This window comes from Vipera ursinii (assembly GCF_947247035.1).
Source record: "Vipera ursinii genome assembly, chromosome: Z".
NCBI classification, from domain to species: Eukaryota; Metazoa; Chordata; class Lepidosauria; order Squamata; family Viperidae; genus Vipera; species Vipera ursinii.
Genome location: NC_139517.1, coordinates 48,130,715 through 48,149,648, shown reverse-complemented (window position 1 = coordinate 48,149,648; position 18,934 = coordinate 48,130,715). Strand labels below are relative to the sequence as shown.

The following is an 18,934-nucleotide window of genomic DNA, read 5'->3' as shown; positions in this document are numbered from 1 at the left end:
TTGACAATAAAGGTTCATTCATTCGTTGATACTTTAGGTTATTGTATTGGTTTCATATATATGAAGTACAGCTACATATATATTGCTATGGACCATTGAGTCCTGCTCCCATTGCATAAAGATTACACAAATTCTTTGTGAATAGCATGCCTTTATTTTTATTTTCTGAACATTTTTCTTACTGAATGCATTCTGCAGAAAAATACAATTTAGCAGGTACTTCAATGCCATACAGTAAAATTACTGAAGGAGCAAACAACAAAACAGACCAAATCATGCATAGTTCAGACATGAGATAGATATCCTTGTGGCAGAAAATCTTTCAATTTATTACCTAAACTACAAAATGGATTTATTTCCCCCCCTTCCCTAATGATACCAGTTCATCAGTTTCTATCTCATTCCACTAAGCCTCAATTCAAGCAATCAAAGTTTCATCCCCTCTTCCCTGATATATATTCCATGTACTTTTTTTCAGCTATATCACAACTGAAATGTCATCTGTTCTAGCTTTGGCATGCAGAATCAGTCCTCCTCCTCAAAAACAGCTACTGCATAATGTCCAGCTGGAATGTACACAGCAGTTTCTACCTCTCCTCCACCCTTGCTTGGCTTCTGGAAATGGATCTCCAGAGCTTCACACATCATCTCCCTCTCTAAGACATCTGGAATCTCTGTCAGCAGGACGGTACGAGCACAGAAAGAAGGATGGAGCTGCAGTGGAGAGAAAAAATGGAGATAAATGTAAAGCCAAGAACAAGTTGCTAAAACAAAAACAAGACTCAAAAGATTTTGGTTTATGGATTGGATAGTCAGTGTCCTCTCCTTTAAATTAGGGTTTTTGATATGAGAGGGTTGAATATCCAATTCATATGCAAGACAGGCCCATTCTACAGTAATTTTAATGGACCACAGAATGTCTTTTAAATTCTTCAACTGGCACCAATATGGAAAGATACCTACCACATTTGCATTATACAATTAAATGTATGGGTCATATGGAATCACTTTTACTCAACTTTTGAAGAGTTTTAAACTGAGCTAATGGAAACCTTTTCTTCTTCTCCTTTATATACCATTTTTCTGTGGAATTATTGCTGCTATAAGGTATCAGAATTTTTGTGTTGAGAAGGAAAATCTCTCTCAAATTAGGGCCAGAGATGGCTATTGTTTAGGGCAGAGCCTCCCTAAGAATAGTGTCTGTCTCTGTGTCAAGAACTGCATGTATAAAAGGGCAGAGCTTCAATTGCGAAGTTGCACCTGCTTTCTTGTAGCTTTTAACTCTAGAGAAACTCATGCCCCCCAAGTTGATGTGGCTCCCAGAAATCTTCAAACATTTGATGCCAAGTTTTAATTTTTACAATGAGAGAGAGAAAGAAAATGATTCAATGTATGACTGGCAAGTAATCATGAGAAGGATATATATTTTAAATTAAAGTTAAACATAAATGAAACTAAATTTCCTTCTGCCCCACCCATTACTTTTGGAAAACATCGCTGTAATTTTTGGATGGGGGAGCACAGTTTGCTTCAGGAAAGGAGAATGCACTGTGTCTCTGTCATTGTTTTCCCCTCACCTGTAAATCTGCAATTTCCCCATGTAAGCAATGTGATGCCTTGATCTGATGGGTCTCCTTTCCAAGCGGCACCTGGAACAGCCCTTTTTCAACTATGCGCTCAGCCACTGTAAGAGAGGGAAAAGCCTGTGTTTGAAATCTGTAACAGGACCTGTCCCCCAGATATCTGTACTGGTGCAAGACAAAGCACATTCTACAGATAACAAAGTACAATGTTGCTGGGTTTATTTCAGTTTTGTGCCCACCTCTTTCCATTTAGAAGAAAAATAAATCTGCTTGCATGGAGAAGTAAAGCAGAAAGAAAAATGGAAAAACATGCTAAAAAAACCTAAACGCTTATGGGATGTTCAAACAAAAATGCTGAAATTAAAAAGCTTTCAAGAATTACTAAACATTGTAATGTTCTAAAAAATATATATAGATAAAATTAGAAATACTCCAGTTCACCTGTCTCATGAAGAAGATTAACCAAACAAACTTTTAAAAGTGTTAAAGATAAGAGACATTGAATAAGATGGAATGTAGTGAGCAAGGGAAAAGTTAATAAAATACAAGGAATGAGATTTAAGTGAGGAAATGGAAGTCATTCTCATACTAAATAATACAACACTGCAGATCTACATGTAGTCCTTGTTTAGCAATTGCCTTGTTTAGTGACCCTTCAAAATTACTATGGTGGTGAAAAAGTAATTTTATCACCAGGTCCTGCATTTAAAACTGAAGCTCTGTAAAGAAAAGGAAAACTGAAGTAAGATCATAAGCACAGTGGTGGTGTCACTTATGACGAAGCTGCCGGTGATCGCTAAACAAAGACTATCTGTAATTACTACTATAGGATAATGCAGGGGCGGCAGTACCAGTGATTGTTTAAAAAAAGGGTTATGATAAAGATGCAGAGGAATCTATTGATGGCTCAATACTCCGAAGCTAGAAAATTTCCTGTTCCATGCTCTAACCAAGAGTGGATGGTGGCTCTTACAATTCTCAATCTGCTCGTGTGCTTCACTGGAAGTATCTTAGGACAAATACATAATCAGGGTTTAGTCCAGGAGATGATATAACCATGAGCCTCTCAATTTGTGGAAGGAATGTTACTCTCCCCAAGACATATGATGCACATAATCTCCCTTTTATCACATTTTCTCCTACCTCCATCATCCACAAAAGTCAGTACTATATTATCTGAATTTGTGAGCTGTTCCAGATGATCCACCTCACCCCCTTGGTTCTTCCGTTTGCTGAAAAACAGAGCTAGCTTGTCGTAGAGCTGGTCTTTGGGTACAGAGAAGGCAGAAAACCCAGATAATAGCACTTGATGGGAACTCTGCTTTAGGGAGATCTGCTGGGGACAGAAGGGAAAAAGTGTTGAGAAAGTAGAATTGTAAGAATAGTATAGCATTATTATTTTTGTTGTTGTTGTTGTTGGTCACACAGTCAACCAGATGTTCAGACTGGATTTAATATTTTTGTCTACCTATCAAGTTCTTTGTAAGGACCTGGGATAGGCAGATCTGGATGTTTGATTGTGTTACAGATGTCATCACAGGATGTAAGCTGTTCCAAATAAAGCTGCCTTTTGTGATTGACTGATGGTGAATTTGTCAGTGCTGATTATGTTTGTCATTTGTTGTTGTTGTTATTGTCTGCTGCACAATCGGCCAGATTTTCAGACTGGATTTGGCATTTTGTCTACCTATCAAGTTCTTTCCAAGGACCTGGGATGTTTGATGATGTTACAGATATTATTGCAGGCTGTAACCTGTTCCAAGTAAAACTGCCTTTCATGATTGGCTGATAATGAATTTGTCAATGCTGATGGTATTCAAGTGGTACTCCAGTTGTTTTGGGATTACACCTAAGGCATCTATTACTATTGGTACTCACTTTGCTTGCTTTTGCCACTGTCTTTCTATTTGTAAGTCTTTCTATTTGGCTATTGTTTCCAGTTCTTTCTCTTCTCTTCTGCTGCCTCCATGTACTGCAATGTCCACAATTCAGACTTTTTTGTCTTTCTTCTCAACAATTGTTAAGTCTAGGGTGTTAAGTGGCAGGTAGCTGTCAGTCTGAATTCTAAAGTCCCAGAGCAATTTAGCTTTTTTATTTTCTATGACTTATGGCCCATCAGTTCTTGCTTGCAGGCAAATGATATTTCTCGCAGATCTTCCAATGCACCATTGTTGCTACTTTGTCATGCCGCTGCTTACAGTCAGTCTGGGTGATCTTCTTGCAGCAGCTTGCCAGGTGGTGTACTGTTTCTTCAGCTTCCTTGCATAAGTGGCACTTACTGTCTTTTGCTCTCTTCTCTCTTCTGGCTTTGTATGGATCTATTCTTAAGGCTTGTGCAGCCAGAATTTGTCCCTCGGTCTCTTTCTTCAACTTTCCTGCTCTTAGCCATTGCCAGGTCTTGTTATTATTTGCTTTCCCTGCTATTTTTTTTATGTACTGGCCATGTAGTGTTGTTGTTGTTGTTGTTGTTGTTGTTGTTGTTGTTATTATTATTATTATTATTATTTATTGTCATTGCTGTGGTTTTGTGTTGCCATTAATAGAGATTTTTTAGAGCTTAAGAAAACAAAACCATGTAACTGGTTATAGAAGAATGTAAAGCAAGGGAATAACTTCTCTGCTCTCCAGAATGATATTTTCGAACAGTGATATCTGATCATTTAAGAAAGTACAATGTGGAATGGAGCATACAATTCAGTTTTCAGTCTAAAGTTTCATTTGATTTGACTCCCTGCATCCTGGAAAGGTGGGCAGCCCCAAATGAAACAGCAGATGCAGAAAAAAGATAAGAATGGATTTTCAGTAGTTGGACCAAGGCTTTAATGCTCATTGCCTTGGCTTTCTCCATAAGTAATACATGGAAAATAAGTTACCAAAAATTAAAATTCAAACAAGCTATGCAAGTGATAAGGAAAATATATAACTTTGCAGTTTGAAAATTCAAGGGGAACATTTTTGCTTTATTTTCATTTGACTGCTAGCCGTCTTTTTTTCAAACACCTACATCTCACCATGTGATTAGATGTACCTACCAACATTCTCTCTTCAACTCATTTATTACGGGACTGAAGCAATAAAAAAGACCAGTTTGGATCTCTTTAATCGCAGATTAGATAGATGGGATGAGAAGACAATGAGAAAACAGTATTACTTGCAGTTAGAGTCCCTTTCTACATTAAACCCTCCAATGCATGCATTCTTCCATGATCAAAGGCTACAGAACTCACCTTTAAGAATAAGGGCAGCATCAGTGTTATAGCTTCAGCCTTCACGTGCACATAGCTCCATTCGTCTAGCTGAATGCAATGCTGTCCCATTTGGATGATCCTCCTGGCAACTAATGGGGAGAAGCCAGGGACGAGACATATTCAAACCAAACCAGTCTCCTCTATCTGCATCTCTTGTGTCAGTTCAACAATCCCTACCTAATTTCCTTATTCAGAATTTTTGGACCATCTCATTGCTTGAATGGGTATGCAGGATTTGGGGTTGTTTGTTTATCAGGGAAATCAATACATGATGGAATGAAAAAAATGAATTTTTTAAAAAAGTACACAATGGTAGTACCAAAAGTACAAAAGAGAGGGCTCATGAAGTTGCAACTTGTGCTTTAAATGCATTTTCCTTTGTGGATTCTTTTTGTTTTTGTTTTTAATCTTTGGAAAATACCTGGATCACTGTGCAAGACCAAGCAATGGTGCCCAGGACCTGTAAAGGGGTCACTGCACTGATCAGAATATCCCTCCCAAATTCTCTAACAGCACTCAATCTTAGTTCTTACTGACATACAGACTGTTTTTGTACTTTAGGTAAGATCATTTCCTCTGAATAGAAAATAAGTTGTTTGAATGAAAAGCTACAATACACCATTTCTACAAGTAGAAAAGCTTTTCTTATTATTATTTCTTTGTTTTGGTATAGAGCAATATCACCAAAGTAGACACTGAGGGAAATGATACAGATCAGATTAAGAAAGCTATTAAAATCCACGCGATACTTCTCTTTCATTTCTTCCACTTAATATTTTTCTCCAATTTTAAAGGAATGAGTGTTACTACTTAAGGCTAAATAAAGGCTCCATGGCAAAGTAAGTCTGAACTAATAACTTAATTGATCTAAAGTCAACATAAATCACGTGCGTACAGTTTTTTAACCCCCCACCCCTCCAAACAAGTTCCTATTCTTTACTTCCACTATGAATCACAACTACATGCTGCTGATAAAAAGAACCAGAATGTCATTTTTGAAGTGTTGTTCCTACCTTCAGGATCCTCAAAAGTGATGAGAGCTGATCCCCCAAGTACAGGGTATCGGATCTGGGACATGAAAGTCAGCATTTCTGGAAAGCTGTCCATCTTTTCCTTTCCCACATGACCTTTGAACACCATTTCTCTGTTTGGAAGAGCAGCTGGCACCTGGGCAATGCAAAGTTGTATACATTTAACAGAGAATCTTGAGACATTGTCCCCTGTGCAATAGGTTTACTTGTTCCTTGAGCGGTAGCACACAAATTGGGACTCAAGACACAAAAGTAATTACACCAAATGTTTTAGCCTCCTGAGAAATATGTTTATAAGGCAGAAAATGTGACTGACATACATGTCAAGTCCCAATAAATTTTTTTTTAATCCCATTTATAACCCGCCCTTCTCGGAAGACTCAGCGCAGCTTACAATTTAAAGCACAAATCAATGTGCTTAGCAATAAATGGTTATTGGGTCGACTTCATCAATAGATATTAGATTTCTATACTTGAGATTTTTTAAAGAAACAATGGTGTAAAATAGTCATATACTAAATATAGCAAGTATAGATAAGAAAGTTTATAATTATTTGTAGACGCACTGTGCAAGAGGGAGAATTTACAAGATTGATTTGAGACATATTTCTCAATATTCAACCAGGGTGGGTTGATGTATATTTAATGTTGATTCTATTTCTGTTGTGCACATTTTTATTATTACTTTCTTTTTTGTCTTGTTGGTAATTTTTGTCGTTCTTTTTATTATCTTTGTAGTTGTTTATTTTATATGTAACATCTTATCTTTGAGATAAATACAAACATGTAATAGAAAAAAGAAAGTGGTTTGGAGAATTCCTCCAAATGGAGAAATCTGAAAAAGAATTCTGGCTGAGGTTTTGGATAATTTGTATAGCTTTGGGCCAAATCTTGCCTATAGGAATTTAAATAAAATAAAATGTTTTTGCAGATACCGTAAGAATTTCTTCCTGGGCTGCATTGAGCTGTTTCAATTCATATTCCAATGCCTGTTTTTCTTGCATTAGCTGGTTTGAATCCTTCTTTCCCAACTGAAGCATTTTCTGCAGAGAAAAAGGTAGATCACTAAATCAGAACAAGTGGCACTTCTTTGCTACTGGATGGCAGTCCAAAGATGCACTACTGTTTTCTCTGAGAAAACAGATTACAATCTATCAACTTCCACAGCTACAACATTGAAATTGGCCTCTCCAGGGCTTCACCTTGTGACAAGAGGCCTGAGCTAGAGAATCTGTCAGGAACAATTTTGGAGATAATAGAATGTGGGAAACAATGGCTGTATTTGCCTCATACCCTGAACTACAAATTAACTAAGTACATTTTAGTTAAGTGTATTTTGCAAATTTAACTGTGTCCTTTATTGGCTTACTGGGTCCTATGAACCTAAAAAACTGGGTTGAGCAAGCCATGATTAAACACAGGCAAGTGATTAAACACAGACTGGCATAGTTATTTGGAATATGAGGTGGATCAAGCTTTTCTGCTATTAAACAGAAGATGGCACATCTTCCCTGCTACAGGGCTGCAAAGTTTCATTTCTATATCAGAAATTATGACTTCTGATATATTCCAACTAGAATGTCTAGTTGCTATAAGTGGGATGGCCTAGATTTTACCCAATTGTCTGCAAGCAAAAGCTTGCAATATGCATTTTCAATAACTGGGGGAAATTCTAATTTGTGCCAAAGTTCTTAAGAAAAATTCTAGAGATGAGAAGATCAAGGTCTTAGAAGTCTCCACCTCAAATTTATTCATCCAGTGGCTGCAAGAAGTTTTTTTTGTAAAATATGCAACAATGTAACTGAAACAATATAAGCATATAAATTACAACATCTAACTTCTTTCAAGCGTTGTCAAAATGTTTCTTTTAAATTAAAAATGTACAGAGTCTATTTTTAAAATGTGGCACGTTAGAGCTACTATAGTGGGCCTCATGCTTACATCCTGGAGATTTCTGTAGGCAGTCAGAAGTAATATAATGATGAAGTCAACATGCTCTTCCATTAAAAGTTTAAAATCAAAATTTACAGGAAGGTTATACATAATTCTTGATTTAAAATGGTCATACCTGGAAGGAGCGTTCCTGGGCCTTGGCCTCATTTTCAGCTTCAAGAAGATTTCGACTAAGAAGCTCATATTCTTCTTTGAATTTGTCCACGTCCTGCTCACTTGCCCTTATGTTTGCCTCCAAGGATAAGCAATCTTCTTCAAAAGTTTTCCATATATCCTGAAGTTGAAAAGACAACCAAATGGCAATGAAAAATTTTCTCTCGTGCTTAAACTGTGATAAAGTTAATTTAAGTGGATGGCTAAAGAGAATCTATTAAGAACAACACTATATTCCTGGTTCAACAAGAGGAATCAAAACATGGAATATTAATGATGAGGTATGTCTAGTGAACCTCAATTGTTATCAAGCACTCAAACTTGACCTATAGGTAGGAGTGTAGATGAAGGTTTCTGAGGAATCACTGAATACCCACATATTTCATTCAAACCACTAAAGATAACCCTCCTCTCCAAATAAAATACCTGGCACCTTTTAATCTCATTCAAGATTTGGTCCATTTTCATCTTCCAAGGTCCACTTTCAGCAAATTGTCACTAGCCAAGTGGATGAAGGATTCCTGTGGACCAAAAGAAGCTTCACAGCCTTCTTCCTACAAAGAAAATATGAAGATGACCACAAAGGAATGGGCAAGAGAGCTGAAGGGAAGGGAGAATTCTCCACACGTAGAAGCATAAGAAAATTTAAAAGGATGGAGAGAATAGTCACTGATACTTTAAAAGCCTAACATAAAGTGTAAGCATTCTATAACCCAATTCCACTATGAATAATTTATAGTGAAACTGTTTCCATCTTTCATGATGATAAAGGAAACAAACAAATAAACAAACAAAAAACCCAATTCTTTTTTCCACACATAGTCACTGAATGTTTTTACAATTGTTACCAAACACATCACTATTTTGCACTCTTTCATATAAGCCAGGATCCATAACATGAATTTCTTGCACGGTTTTCACCTTATTAATTATCTATAACTAATCAATCACTTGGCACTATCAAGTGACACTGGTTAGCAGTGCCAATTGATAACAACTTCAGGAAAAAATGAATACAAGAAGCTGTAGAGTACCAGGGCCTAAAGGAGGAATTAGAAAGTATTTGGAAAGTGAAGGCCAAAGTGTTGCCAGTGCTGGTAGGTGCACATTCAAGTCATTGACTCCTGAGCTGGAATGGCTCCAAAAGATCCCAGGAACAACATCAGAGCTCTCTCTCCAGAAAAATGCCATGCTAGGAACAATTAAGATATAGTATTGTGCAGAACACTCAAACTCCCAGGCCTCTGAGAGAGGACCCAACATTGAGGAATTCCTTTCTCACACCTAGGGGTGGTATATGTCTTCCTAGCATAGATTGGATATATATATAGAGAGAGACAGACAGACAGAGATGATAGGTAGGTAGATAGTAGACAGCTAAATATAAATGTTTCAAGGACAAGATTTTCTGGCTGTCCTGTGTTCCTTTCACCAAAACCTAAGAAATAACTAAGGTTGCCAGCAGGGTTTCCTAAAAATTAATCTAAGATCTTGCAGTCAAGATATATCCAGATTCTATACACACACATACACACACACACAGACACCTTTTTAAAATGTATTTTTGTATTGGGTTTGTATATTAGTTTTATCATTAATAAAACTATTGGAAAAAAGATGTGATTTAGCTCGTCCAGTTATTGCATGAATCCATTCCCAGAGATTTGTAATGCATGGCCATTAAATTCCTGGAAAGTGCAAGCCAAGTGAACTGTGGTTTAATCAGCAATTTTAATTTAATTATTTTTACCTATTTATCAGGGTTGGAACAGGAGATGCTAAAACAGGAGATCCTAAGATTTCAGGCTCAATAGACCCAGATTCGACACAAAAACAACAGATGACAAAAATACAATAAATTCGTTTAAATTATTTTACTTATTTAATACATACAGTATAATGTAAGATGTAGAAAACTTTAAAAACAGTTCTTAGAAGTTTAAAATAAAAAAATCTAGAAATTCAGACAGGGAGTGAAAAACCTAAATCTGAGTTAAAAACCCAGCACTGGCAACTCTGAGCCCAACAGTTAATAAACAGTCTATTAATTGCTGTCCTGCAATTCTAATAATCCAAGCCATGCAGGCTAGTTAAAAATGAGCATTAACACACACACCCCTCAGATTAGCAAGCTTTTTGGCCTGGAATACTCTTCCACTTCATCCTTTGCTTTGGGCAAGAGAAAAGAGGAGGTCCCAACCCAAACATTAACCTCCCTCCCTCATAAGGAAGGTTCCAGGGTCTTGTGAACTGGTATCCTGAGATCACACCACAATCAAATGCTGGAGAATGAAACGCATAAAGGAGAATATTTGTAGCTTGGGGCTGAAATGAGGGGCTTTTTGTGCTGTCTGAGCTTGGTTGTTTTCTTGCCGACTTTTCATTATCTAAACTAAGTAGTATCTTCAGTGTTAGCACTGATGATGTTGTTATCTACTTTGAGTAATGAAACTGTGAAACTTTGGGTAATGAAGCTCAAAATGTCTGGAGATTCTCAGCCATCCAGGTCGTGATTGCCCCAAAGGTATTTTTTTAAAAAGGCAACTGGAGATTCTGTGTTTTTTCCTTGAAGACATTTCACTTCTCATCCAAGAAGCAAAGCGAACTGAAGAAGCTTCTTGGGAGAGAAGCGGAACGAAAAGGAAAAAAAAACAACAAAAAAAGTCCAGTTGCCTTTTGAAGAGCACTTCTGTGACAATACGTTCAGACACCACCAAAGACCGCTCCCTCCCCAGGAATAAACTGCTTACAGCACCTTTCTTTCCCAACCTCTTCTGACCTAAGAATAAGACCACCCCACTTTTCGGGAGGGTTATCGTGACTGGAGGAGAGATTAATACTGTCGCGGTCACGGAACGCAATTCTCCATTAAAAGAAAAGCGTGCTTTTTGTAGATCTTCGCAACTTTAGGGAAGAAAGGGAACTACTTGGTACTGCCCGTCCCAAACTCTTTACCTCCAAAATTCGTGGTGCTCGCTTCTCGAAGTTCGCTTTTACTTTCGATTCGACTCTCTCCCATCAGCCGCCTCCTTTGGGCAAGGTTCCCAGCTCATTGGGAAAGGAGACGGGTGTTTTACCAGAACTTTTCCAAAGCTATCTTTGTTCCTCAGCCCAGCGGGCTTTAATCAAAATCCTCCAAGTCAAATTCTACTTCGAAAGGATCCGAAAATCTACCCAGTTCGGGCTGAATGGACAATTTACACGCGTGCGCCTTCCGGAAAACACTACTTCTCGCCCATCGTTGGAACCGTATGTTAATTTCCAGGAAACAGATACTGAATCTCGACTTGTTTGGGTAGTTGGCCAAGTACTGCTTTCTTGTTCTTTTATTATTTGCCACCCAGGCGACTTTTGGAGGGCTTACAATATTAAAAACAATAAAAACATGAAAAATAGGTAATTCTAATCTTGTACATAAAACTAAAAAAGCAATACTCTTTTCCTGTCTAGTAATTGTTACTCAAGTGTGGCAGGAACTGGAATTCAACTCGTTTTAAGAACTTGTGATAGAAAAATTAAAGCTATAAACTCCCATTTTTACTTTTATCTGTTATGTTGCAAACTAATTCTCCATTTCCCTCTGCTGCTTTACCCCACGTGTAAACTAGACTAACCTCAGGCTAATGCATGTCAAACACAGCTTTCAGCTGCCAATGTAGTTCTTTAATCCTATCCCAGAAAACAATGAAAAGCCCTTATCTAAAAAATGTTAGTGCTACTAAAAAAAAAAACAATTTCTGCTTTTTAGTATCTCATTTACTCTAACCAGCAAATTTATTTGTACTAATAAATACTGAAGACCAAGATAAGCCCCAAGAAGAGCATAGTATAAATAAGGATCACACGCACATTATGGTATTTCCTATTAATGTATTCCCCATTCAATTATTGTTGCATCTAGGATACTGTTCAATACTGGAGATTTATTTTTGTCTATTCAATCTGAGAGTTTACAGCTCTTCAGAATTCACTTAAATCATAATTAGGAGAGATCTCAAATTTGTCCCAACACATATTATAATCAGACCACTCTTCATGTATTCTTCTACTCTTTACTGTACTTTGACAACGTATTGCTACCAGATCTGGGGGAAAATCCAGACAATCAGCATATGGCTGTAAGGCTATAAAGCAGGGGTGTCAAACTCAATTTCATTGAGGGCCACATCAGCATTGCAATTGCCCTCAGGGGGCTGGGTGGGCGTGGCCTACTGGGTGGGCATGGCTAGAGTGCGTATGGCTTACTGGGTGGGCATGGCCAACTCTACATGGTTCACATCAAGGGTGCCTATGGGGGCCTGGGCAGGAGTGGGACAGATCTGAGGGTCGCTGGACCAGGGCCAAGGCAGTGGGGGCCGTTCCCTCACTGTTTCCAGGATGGCTTCGCGGGCCGCATGAAACCACTCTGCGGGCTGGATCCAGCCCCTGGGCCTTGTGTTTGACATGTCTGCTGTAAAGCAAACTCTATTGCCTACTTTGGTCAACTGGATTTCTGCGGGCTAGTTCTGGTAGCCTAATTCTAACTAACCTACGAAGGAGGAAGCTTGAATACAATTACAGAGAAATAGGGTTTTCAAAAACATTTATTGGTTCAGTTGAAAACAAATCAGAATCTGAGCTTCTGGAAAAACCACTTGTTCTTGCCTGTCTTGTATCTGAAAGAAAGAAAACATTTTGTTTACAGTTCTGCAAACCTCTGTGTAAGCATTAGCCAAAGCAATCACTTCATGTATTAAATGAACTAAATGATGTATGATGGTTGACATTTTTAGGACTTGTAGACATCACATATTCAGAGGGGAACCAGTATGGAGGATTGATATAAAGCAAGAGACATTGTCAGAAGTTATAAAATCAGCCACATCAACCATCAGAACAGATGGTAAATTCCTTCTTAAACATTTCCTTTATTAAAGGTAAAGGTTCCCCCGCACATGCGTGCTAGTCGTTTCCAACTCTAGGGTCTGGTGTTCATCTCTGTTTCAAAGCCGAAGAGCCAGTGCTTGTCCGAGGACGTTTCTGTGGCCATGTGGCTGGCATGACTACACTCCAAAGGCGCACGGAACGCTGTTACCATCCCACCATAGTGGCCCCTATTTTACCACTTGCATTTTTACGTGCTTTCGAACTGCTAGGTTGGCAGAAGCTGGGACGAGTAACAGGTGCTCACTGTTACGCGGCACTCGGGATTCGACCCGCCAAACTGCCGACCTTCTGATCGACAAGCTCAGCATCCTAACCCACTGAGCCACCGCGTTCCTTCCTTTATTAGGGCTACTCAAAGTACAGGTATCCTTGACTTACAATTCATTTAGTGACTGACTGAAGTTACAACAGCACCGAAGTGACTTATGACCAGTTTTCCCACTTATGACCATTGCAGTATCTCCAGTCACGTTATCAAAATTTGGATGCTTGGCAACTGGCATGTATTTATGACAGCTGCATTGTCCCAGAGTCATGTCATCACCATTGGTAAAACCCAGTTATAGCTTATATGAAATTATTTTGTATTCAGTTTTTCTTATTTTTTTTGCTCTATCAAAAATTAATGTTGCAGCTTGAATTCAACTAGAAACGTAACATCATTCCAAGATTCACCTTTCTTCAAATTTCACTTTGGCCTCTCGCCGTGCCTTACGTTTCAGGGCAGGATCTCTAAATACATCCTTGTTGACAATGGTTTTGTCCAGGGGAATATCAACAGAGTACCTAAGCAAAACACAAGAGGTGGGGAAGTTACAAACCCAGGAGCATTTCTGCCCTCCTGGCTTTTCTTTCTTTCAGAGCACAGGAGAAAGGAGATTGAAACAGCTATTGCTCTTGGTGAAAAGAGTAAATTTAGCCGTACATAACTTTTTCTCCCACATAATATTCTTCCGTACTTCCTTCTCCTTCCAACTCACCTGGTTGGCATCAAGTGGTTGTAATTGTAAACTTTAACAAAGGACTTGATTTTGGACCTTTTAGCAATCTTCTTCTTGCCCATACTGGCTGTTACTTTGCGTGGGTAACGATCAATACCTGCCACCAAGGCATGGCTGTATGGGCGGTCTGAAGTGCCATCATCAATGTTCTGAAATAGAAACCCATTAGAATAGTCATCCTAAACAGCATCTACTACAATGTTTAACAATGATATTGATGGGTAATCAACTGTGACTTTATTCAGGAGGAAAAAAATAGTGCTATTTTTTGTGTTCCTGAACACGAATCTATTTGAATCCAACCAATTTTAAAAAAGCATTCTGAACTCTTTCAGATGATCACTGCGCAATTACCATCCAAGTCTGTCTTTGCTTTACTTAGTTCAGAATTTACTATTCACTTTTATGGGTTTAAAGAATTTACATTATCATAAAATGTGCCTACATCTATCACTCCAATTTTCAATAGAAAACCATAATTAAGTGGAAAAATGAACTCTGCATCGACTTTGTTAAGACTGTATATACAGCTCAACTGAAATAATGTATCAATTTTAAATCACATCATACACAACTAGGCACAATATAAGCTTGCTGACAGTCACTGAGCTCTCATCACTTTTAGATCACTTTAAATCAGAATTCTCAATTATGATATTCAAAGACCTTGATTTTCCACCTTTATTGTTACAGTTCCTGATACAGCTTAGTTTGTAACTCTTTATTAGACTGCAATATTTATTAAGGTTACGTAATTTTATAGTAGTACTTGTATGCTAACCTACAGTGGCTTTGGCTTGGTGTAAAGTGGCTTGGAAATGGTGATTTGTTTTTGAAATAAATAAAATCTAAGATAATACTAAGTGCATCCATTATTTTGGACAAAACTTTTAGAAAGCAAATTGGCAACACAGTCAATCTTGGAAAAATCAAAGCAAGATAAGACATTATTAACATTTAGATGGGAAACCATTAGTAAATTCCAAGGCTGTATTGTGGAGTATAGTAAAATATTCTGGAAGAAGGTGGTGGCAAACCACTTTCACACTGCTGCCCAAATGATTAAATGGATATGTTCATATGGTCATCCAGAGTTGAATTCAGGGAGACTTTACTAAACTACTTGGTGAAGAGATCCACCTTTCTCACCTTAACAATAACAGCTTTGCGTCCAGAATAGCGTCCAGCCAAAACAAGAACGACCTTCCCAGGTTTCATAAACTTGCCCATGTCTGAGAATAGCAAAGAAAAACTTAAAAATGAAATCACATACATATCACATCATTACTTGAAAGAACATAGCATTTTCTTTCCTTTAAGTCTATCTATAAAGTATAATTGTTTGTTTTAATTTTTGTATTGATGTTTTAAACACCTGTAAACCGCCCTGAGTCCTACGGGAAAAGGGCGGTATATAAATCAAATCAAATCAAATCAAATCAAATCATTGATATATAAATATGGCTTTATCTGGGAGTGAGACAACCAGAATTTAAACGCAATGAGAGAAATGATCAACAATGGCTGGAAGTTTGATTACCAACAGGGTTAAGTTAACCTCGCAGAAGCGAGAGCCAAGGAATTAGTAAGGGCAATGCCGGCCCACAATAGGTTTTTATTTTTATTTAAAAACAGGCAAAACATTTATTCCTGACGGCGGCAACTTTACCATGAACGCTGAAGAAAAACATCAGCCCTTAAGAGAATGTATTTCCTTCTCTAGTGCCGGTACACCCGACCACGAGAAACGAAGTCCTCTATCATAGCTACTCAACTGCATCTTCATATTTCTAAATCTCCCACACTATCAGAGACATAACTATTCTTCAGTTGTCCCACCAACCTGACTTTCCAAACGGTTTGAGAGGATTACAACAGATTGTTTCCCAGCGGCTACGCCAACCTTACCGAAGGATCTTCGTCTATGGGACGAAGCCGGAAAAGGAGAGCATGCAACTTCCGCCGACCTTTCACCCTACTGAACACATTGCGCACGCGCACTTTCGTTCAGCGCATAGGCGCATGAGCGACTGATTTGAGGTTTCCGTTACCGGAGTATTTGAAAAGCAGTCTCTTTCGTTTTTTTTTCTAAGTTACCTAGTCTACCCACAAGTGATGATAGTAAACTAAGTAATTCCTGTGCCATTCTTTTCTCATACTTTGTGTGAACGTTATCGTTCGAATTAAGCATTTAAAGCGGAAAGTCAGATTTCGAGAGCAGCCAAATCTAGAATGACAATTGATTCCATTTGTTAATAAATTTTTTTTAAAAAAACATGGTAATACAAACCAGCGTCAGGTAACTCAGGAACTCATTTCCCCCCTTTTCATATTGTATGTTAAACCAAGGGAAGAGTTAGTGCAACGTAAATAGTGCGATCAATTTATTTAAAACATTTCCTAAACACTTTTGCCATAGAAAAAAGGCAACCCTAGCCCTATTGGCTCAAAAACAATTTAGAAATTTGCTGAGCAGTGTTGGGGATAATAGATGATAATAACCTATCAGTCAGAGAAGGCTGAACTATCGTGATTATGCTTAATAATTATTTTGTTTATTTTTGCCAAAGCAAGACATTTTCACTGCTCCCGAATGATTTGCATTTAAGTCATTTCTGAAATAAATTGAAGAATGATGTTTAAATGTTGAATACACCTTATATGTTGAAATATATATTTAAATATGCAAATCATTACACTTTGTATATTAAAAGTAAATCTTTTGCTTCAACAGTTTTAGATAACCTTTATTGTCATTTTTACTGTGAGCACATTGGCACACATTGAAAATGAAATTTAGTTACTTGCTCTCAAAGTGTACACATGCATAACCAGTGCTTTTTTTGTAAAAGAAAAAGGTGCCGGAACTCACACATGTCATACGCCTTGCCTATCCTACAAGGTTCCATCCAAAAAAGGTGCAGGAACTCCGTTCTGAGCGTTCTATGAGAAAAAAAGCCCTGTGCATGCTACATATACAATGTATGTATAAACCTACACTCTTACATATAAATATTAATCACTGTCCATCTTGAATACATGGCCACAGGATTGGAAAAGATCAGTTTACATTCCAATTCCAAAGAAAGGCAGTGCCAAAGAATGTTCAAACTATCGCACCATTGCACTCATTTCTCATGCTAGTAAAGTTATGCTTAAAATCCTACAAGCTAGACTCCAGCAATATGTGGATCGAGAACTACCAGAAGTACAAGCAGAATTTCAAAGAGGCAGAGGAGGTAAAGCAAATTAGAGATCAAGGTCAAGCACATATAAAAAGGATATATATTGCATTGATAGAAATTGATTCAGAGACGGAACTTGTTAAAGATTGTATGATAAAGTGGGCTCAGAATTTTCAAGAAGTTATTACAATGGATACTTGGGAAAAGATCTGGGTTAGAAATGTAAAATTTACACAGGCCCAAAATTTAAGAGAGAATTTTTATAAAATGTTTTATAGGTGGCACTTAGATCCTAAAAAATTAGCAAGTATGTATCCGAACTGCCAGCCCAAATGTTGGAGGTGTGGTTGTGAGGATGCAACGTATTTTCATATGTGGTGGACTTGTAAAAAGGTTAAAGCTTTTTGGATTAAAATTTGGTGGAACATGCAAAAAATATTCAAGAAAAGGATAAAGTTTTCTCCGCAACTGTTTTTATTGGGTATTATCACAGACACCACCGTTGTGGACATTAAGTTGATGTTGAATTTAATTACGGCAGCGAGACTTTTAGTAGCGCAATATTGGAAGAAGGAAGAACTGCCGACTATAGAAGAATGGACTTTAAAAGTTTCTAACTTGGCGGAAATGGCAAAGATCTCAGCGTATTTGAAAGACCAATCGCAACAGAGATACATTGTGGAGTGGAAGAGATGGATTGATTACATCCAGAATAAATATGGGACTAAAAAGTTTCATTTAGCATTTGAATAAGTAGCGGATATATATTATGTATAACTAGCTTGTAGTTATTTTACTAAGAGTTAAAGTGCGATAGAATTTAATATTTTATTGTTGTTTGCATATTTTAGATTATGTTTGCTTGTATTTTTATACCCTGTATTTTGCTCTGGGAAGTCGGGGAGGGAGGGTTGGGGGGGTTGGGGAGAGGGGAAGGGGGAGGAGGGGGGGTTGTATTCAAAAATGTATTGTAAAACTTTTCAATTAAAAAAAAAACAAAGAGGCAGAGGAACTAGAGATCAAATTGCCAACATACACTGGATCAGTGCTTTTTTTGTAAAAGAAAAAGGTGCCGGAACTCACACGTCATACAACCCGCCTTGTTTATCCTACAAGGTTCCATCCAAAAAAGGTGCCGGAACTCTGTTCTGAGCGTTCTATGAGAAAAAAAGCCCTGCGCTGGATCATGGAGAAAGCTAGAGTTCCAGAAAAACATCTACTTCTGTTTCATTGACTATGCTAAAGCATTTGATTGTGTGGATCATAACAAACTGTGGCAAGTTCTTAAAGAGATGGGCGTACCAGACCATCTTATTTGTCTCTTGAGAAACCTATATGTGGGCCAAGAAGCAACAGTGAGAACTGGAGACGGAACCAATGATTGGTTCAAAATTGGGAAAGGAGTCCGGCAAGGCTGTATACTGTCACCCTGCCTATTTAACTTATATGCAGAGCACATCATGAGAAAGGCAGGGCTAGATGAATCAAAAGTTGGAATTACGATTGCCGGAAGAAATATCAACAACCTAAGATATGCAGATGATACCACTCTAATGGCAGAAAGTGAAGAACTAAAGAGCCTCTTGTTGCGGGTGAAGAAGGAGAGTGCAAAACTTGGCTTGAAACTTAACATTAAGAAAACCAAGATCATGGCATCCGGCCCTCTCGATTCCTGGCAAATACATGGGGAGGAAATGGAGGTAGTGACAGATTTTATTTCCCTGGGCTCTAAGATCATTGCAGATGGAGACTGTAGCCAAGAAATTAAAAGACGCTTGCTCCTCGGGAGGAAAGCCATGACAAATCTAAACAGCACACTAAAAAGCAGAGACATCACCCTGTCAACAAAAGTGT

The 18,934-nt window shown here is 37.9% G+C and overlaps 2 protein-coding genes across 3 annotated transcripts; both read right to left on the bottom strand.

Moving 5' to 3' along the window:
- Nucleotides 1-137: 137 nt before the first annotated feature.
- IFI35 (interferon induced protein 35) lies at nucleotides 138-8,825 on the bottom strand (the record flags this gene model as incomplete). The annotated part of the gene is given in 10 exon segments (XM_083378995.1): nucleotides 138-714; nucleotides 1,578-1,684; nucleotides 2,727-2,919; nucleotides 4,811-4,920; nucleotides 5,845-5,998; nucleotides 6,798-6,905; nucleotides 7,931-8,089; nucleotides 8,395-8,462; nucleotides 8,465-8,522; nucleotides 8,817-8,825. Coding segments are annotated over 10 exon segments (1,155 nt in total). The 3' UTR covers nucleotides 138-525.
- Nucleotides 8,826-12,533: 3,708 nt separating this feature from the next.
- On the bottom strand, nucleotides 12,534-15,861 carry RPL27 (ribosomal protein L27). 2 transcript variants are annotated; one of them, XM_083378033.1, is made up of 5 exons: nucleotides 15,804-15,861; nucleotides 15,045-15,127; nucleotides 13,875-14,044; nucleotides 13,570-13,680; nucleotides 12,534-12,623 (listed from the first exon to the last, which is right to left on the bottom strand). In XM_083378033.1, the coding sequence occupies exons 2-5, from the start codon at nucleotides 15,123-15,125 to the stop codon at nucleotides 12,575-12,577; spliced, it is 411 nt and encodes a 136-aa protein (XP_083234159.1). In that variant the 5' UTR covers nucleotides 15,126-15,127; nucleotides 15,804-15,861; the 3' UTR covers nucleotides 12,534-12,574. The 2 variants fall into 2 exon arrangements, with proteins under 2 accessions (XP_083234159.1, XP_083234160.1); XM_083378034.1 differs by having other exon boundaries at nucleotides 15,739-15,857.
- Between the last annotated feature and the right edge of the window lie 3,073 nt (nucleotides 15,862-18,934).

What these genes read in the sequence shown, in the direction of transcription:
- RPL27 (XM_083378033.1), bottom strand. Translation starts at nt 15,125, where the DNA reads ATGGGCAAGTTTATGAAACCTGGGAAGGTCGTTCTTGTTTTGGCTGGA. An exon ending in AACCACTTGATGCCAACCAG is followed by an intron (nt 13,681 to 13,874) that starts GTGAGTTGGAAG and finishes TGTTTTGCTTAG; the next exon opens with GTACTCTGTTGATATTCCCC. An exon ending in AAAGTGAAATTTGAAGAAAG is followed by an intron (nt 12,624 to 13,569) that starts GTGAATCTTGGA and finishes TCTTTCTTTCAG; the next exon opens with ATACAAGACAGGCAAGAACA.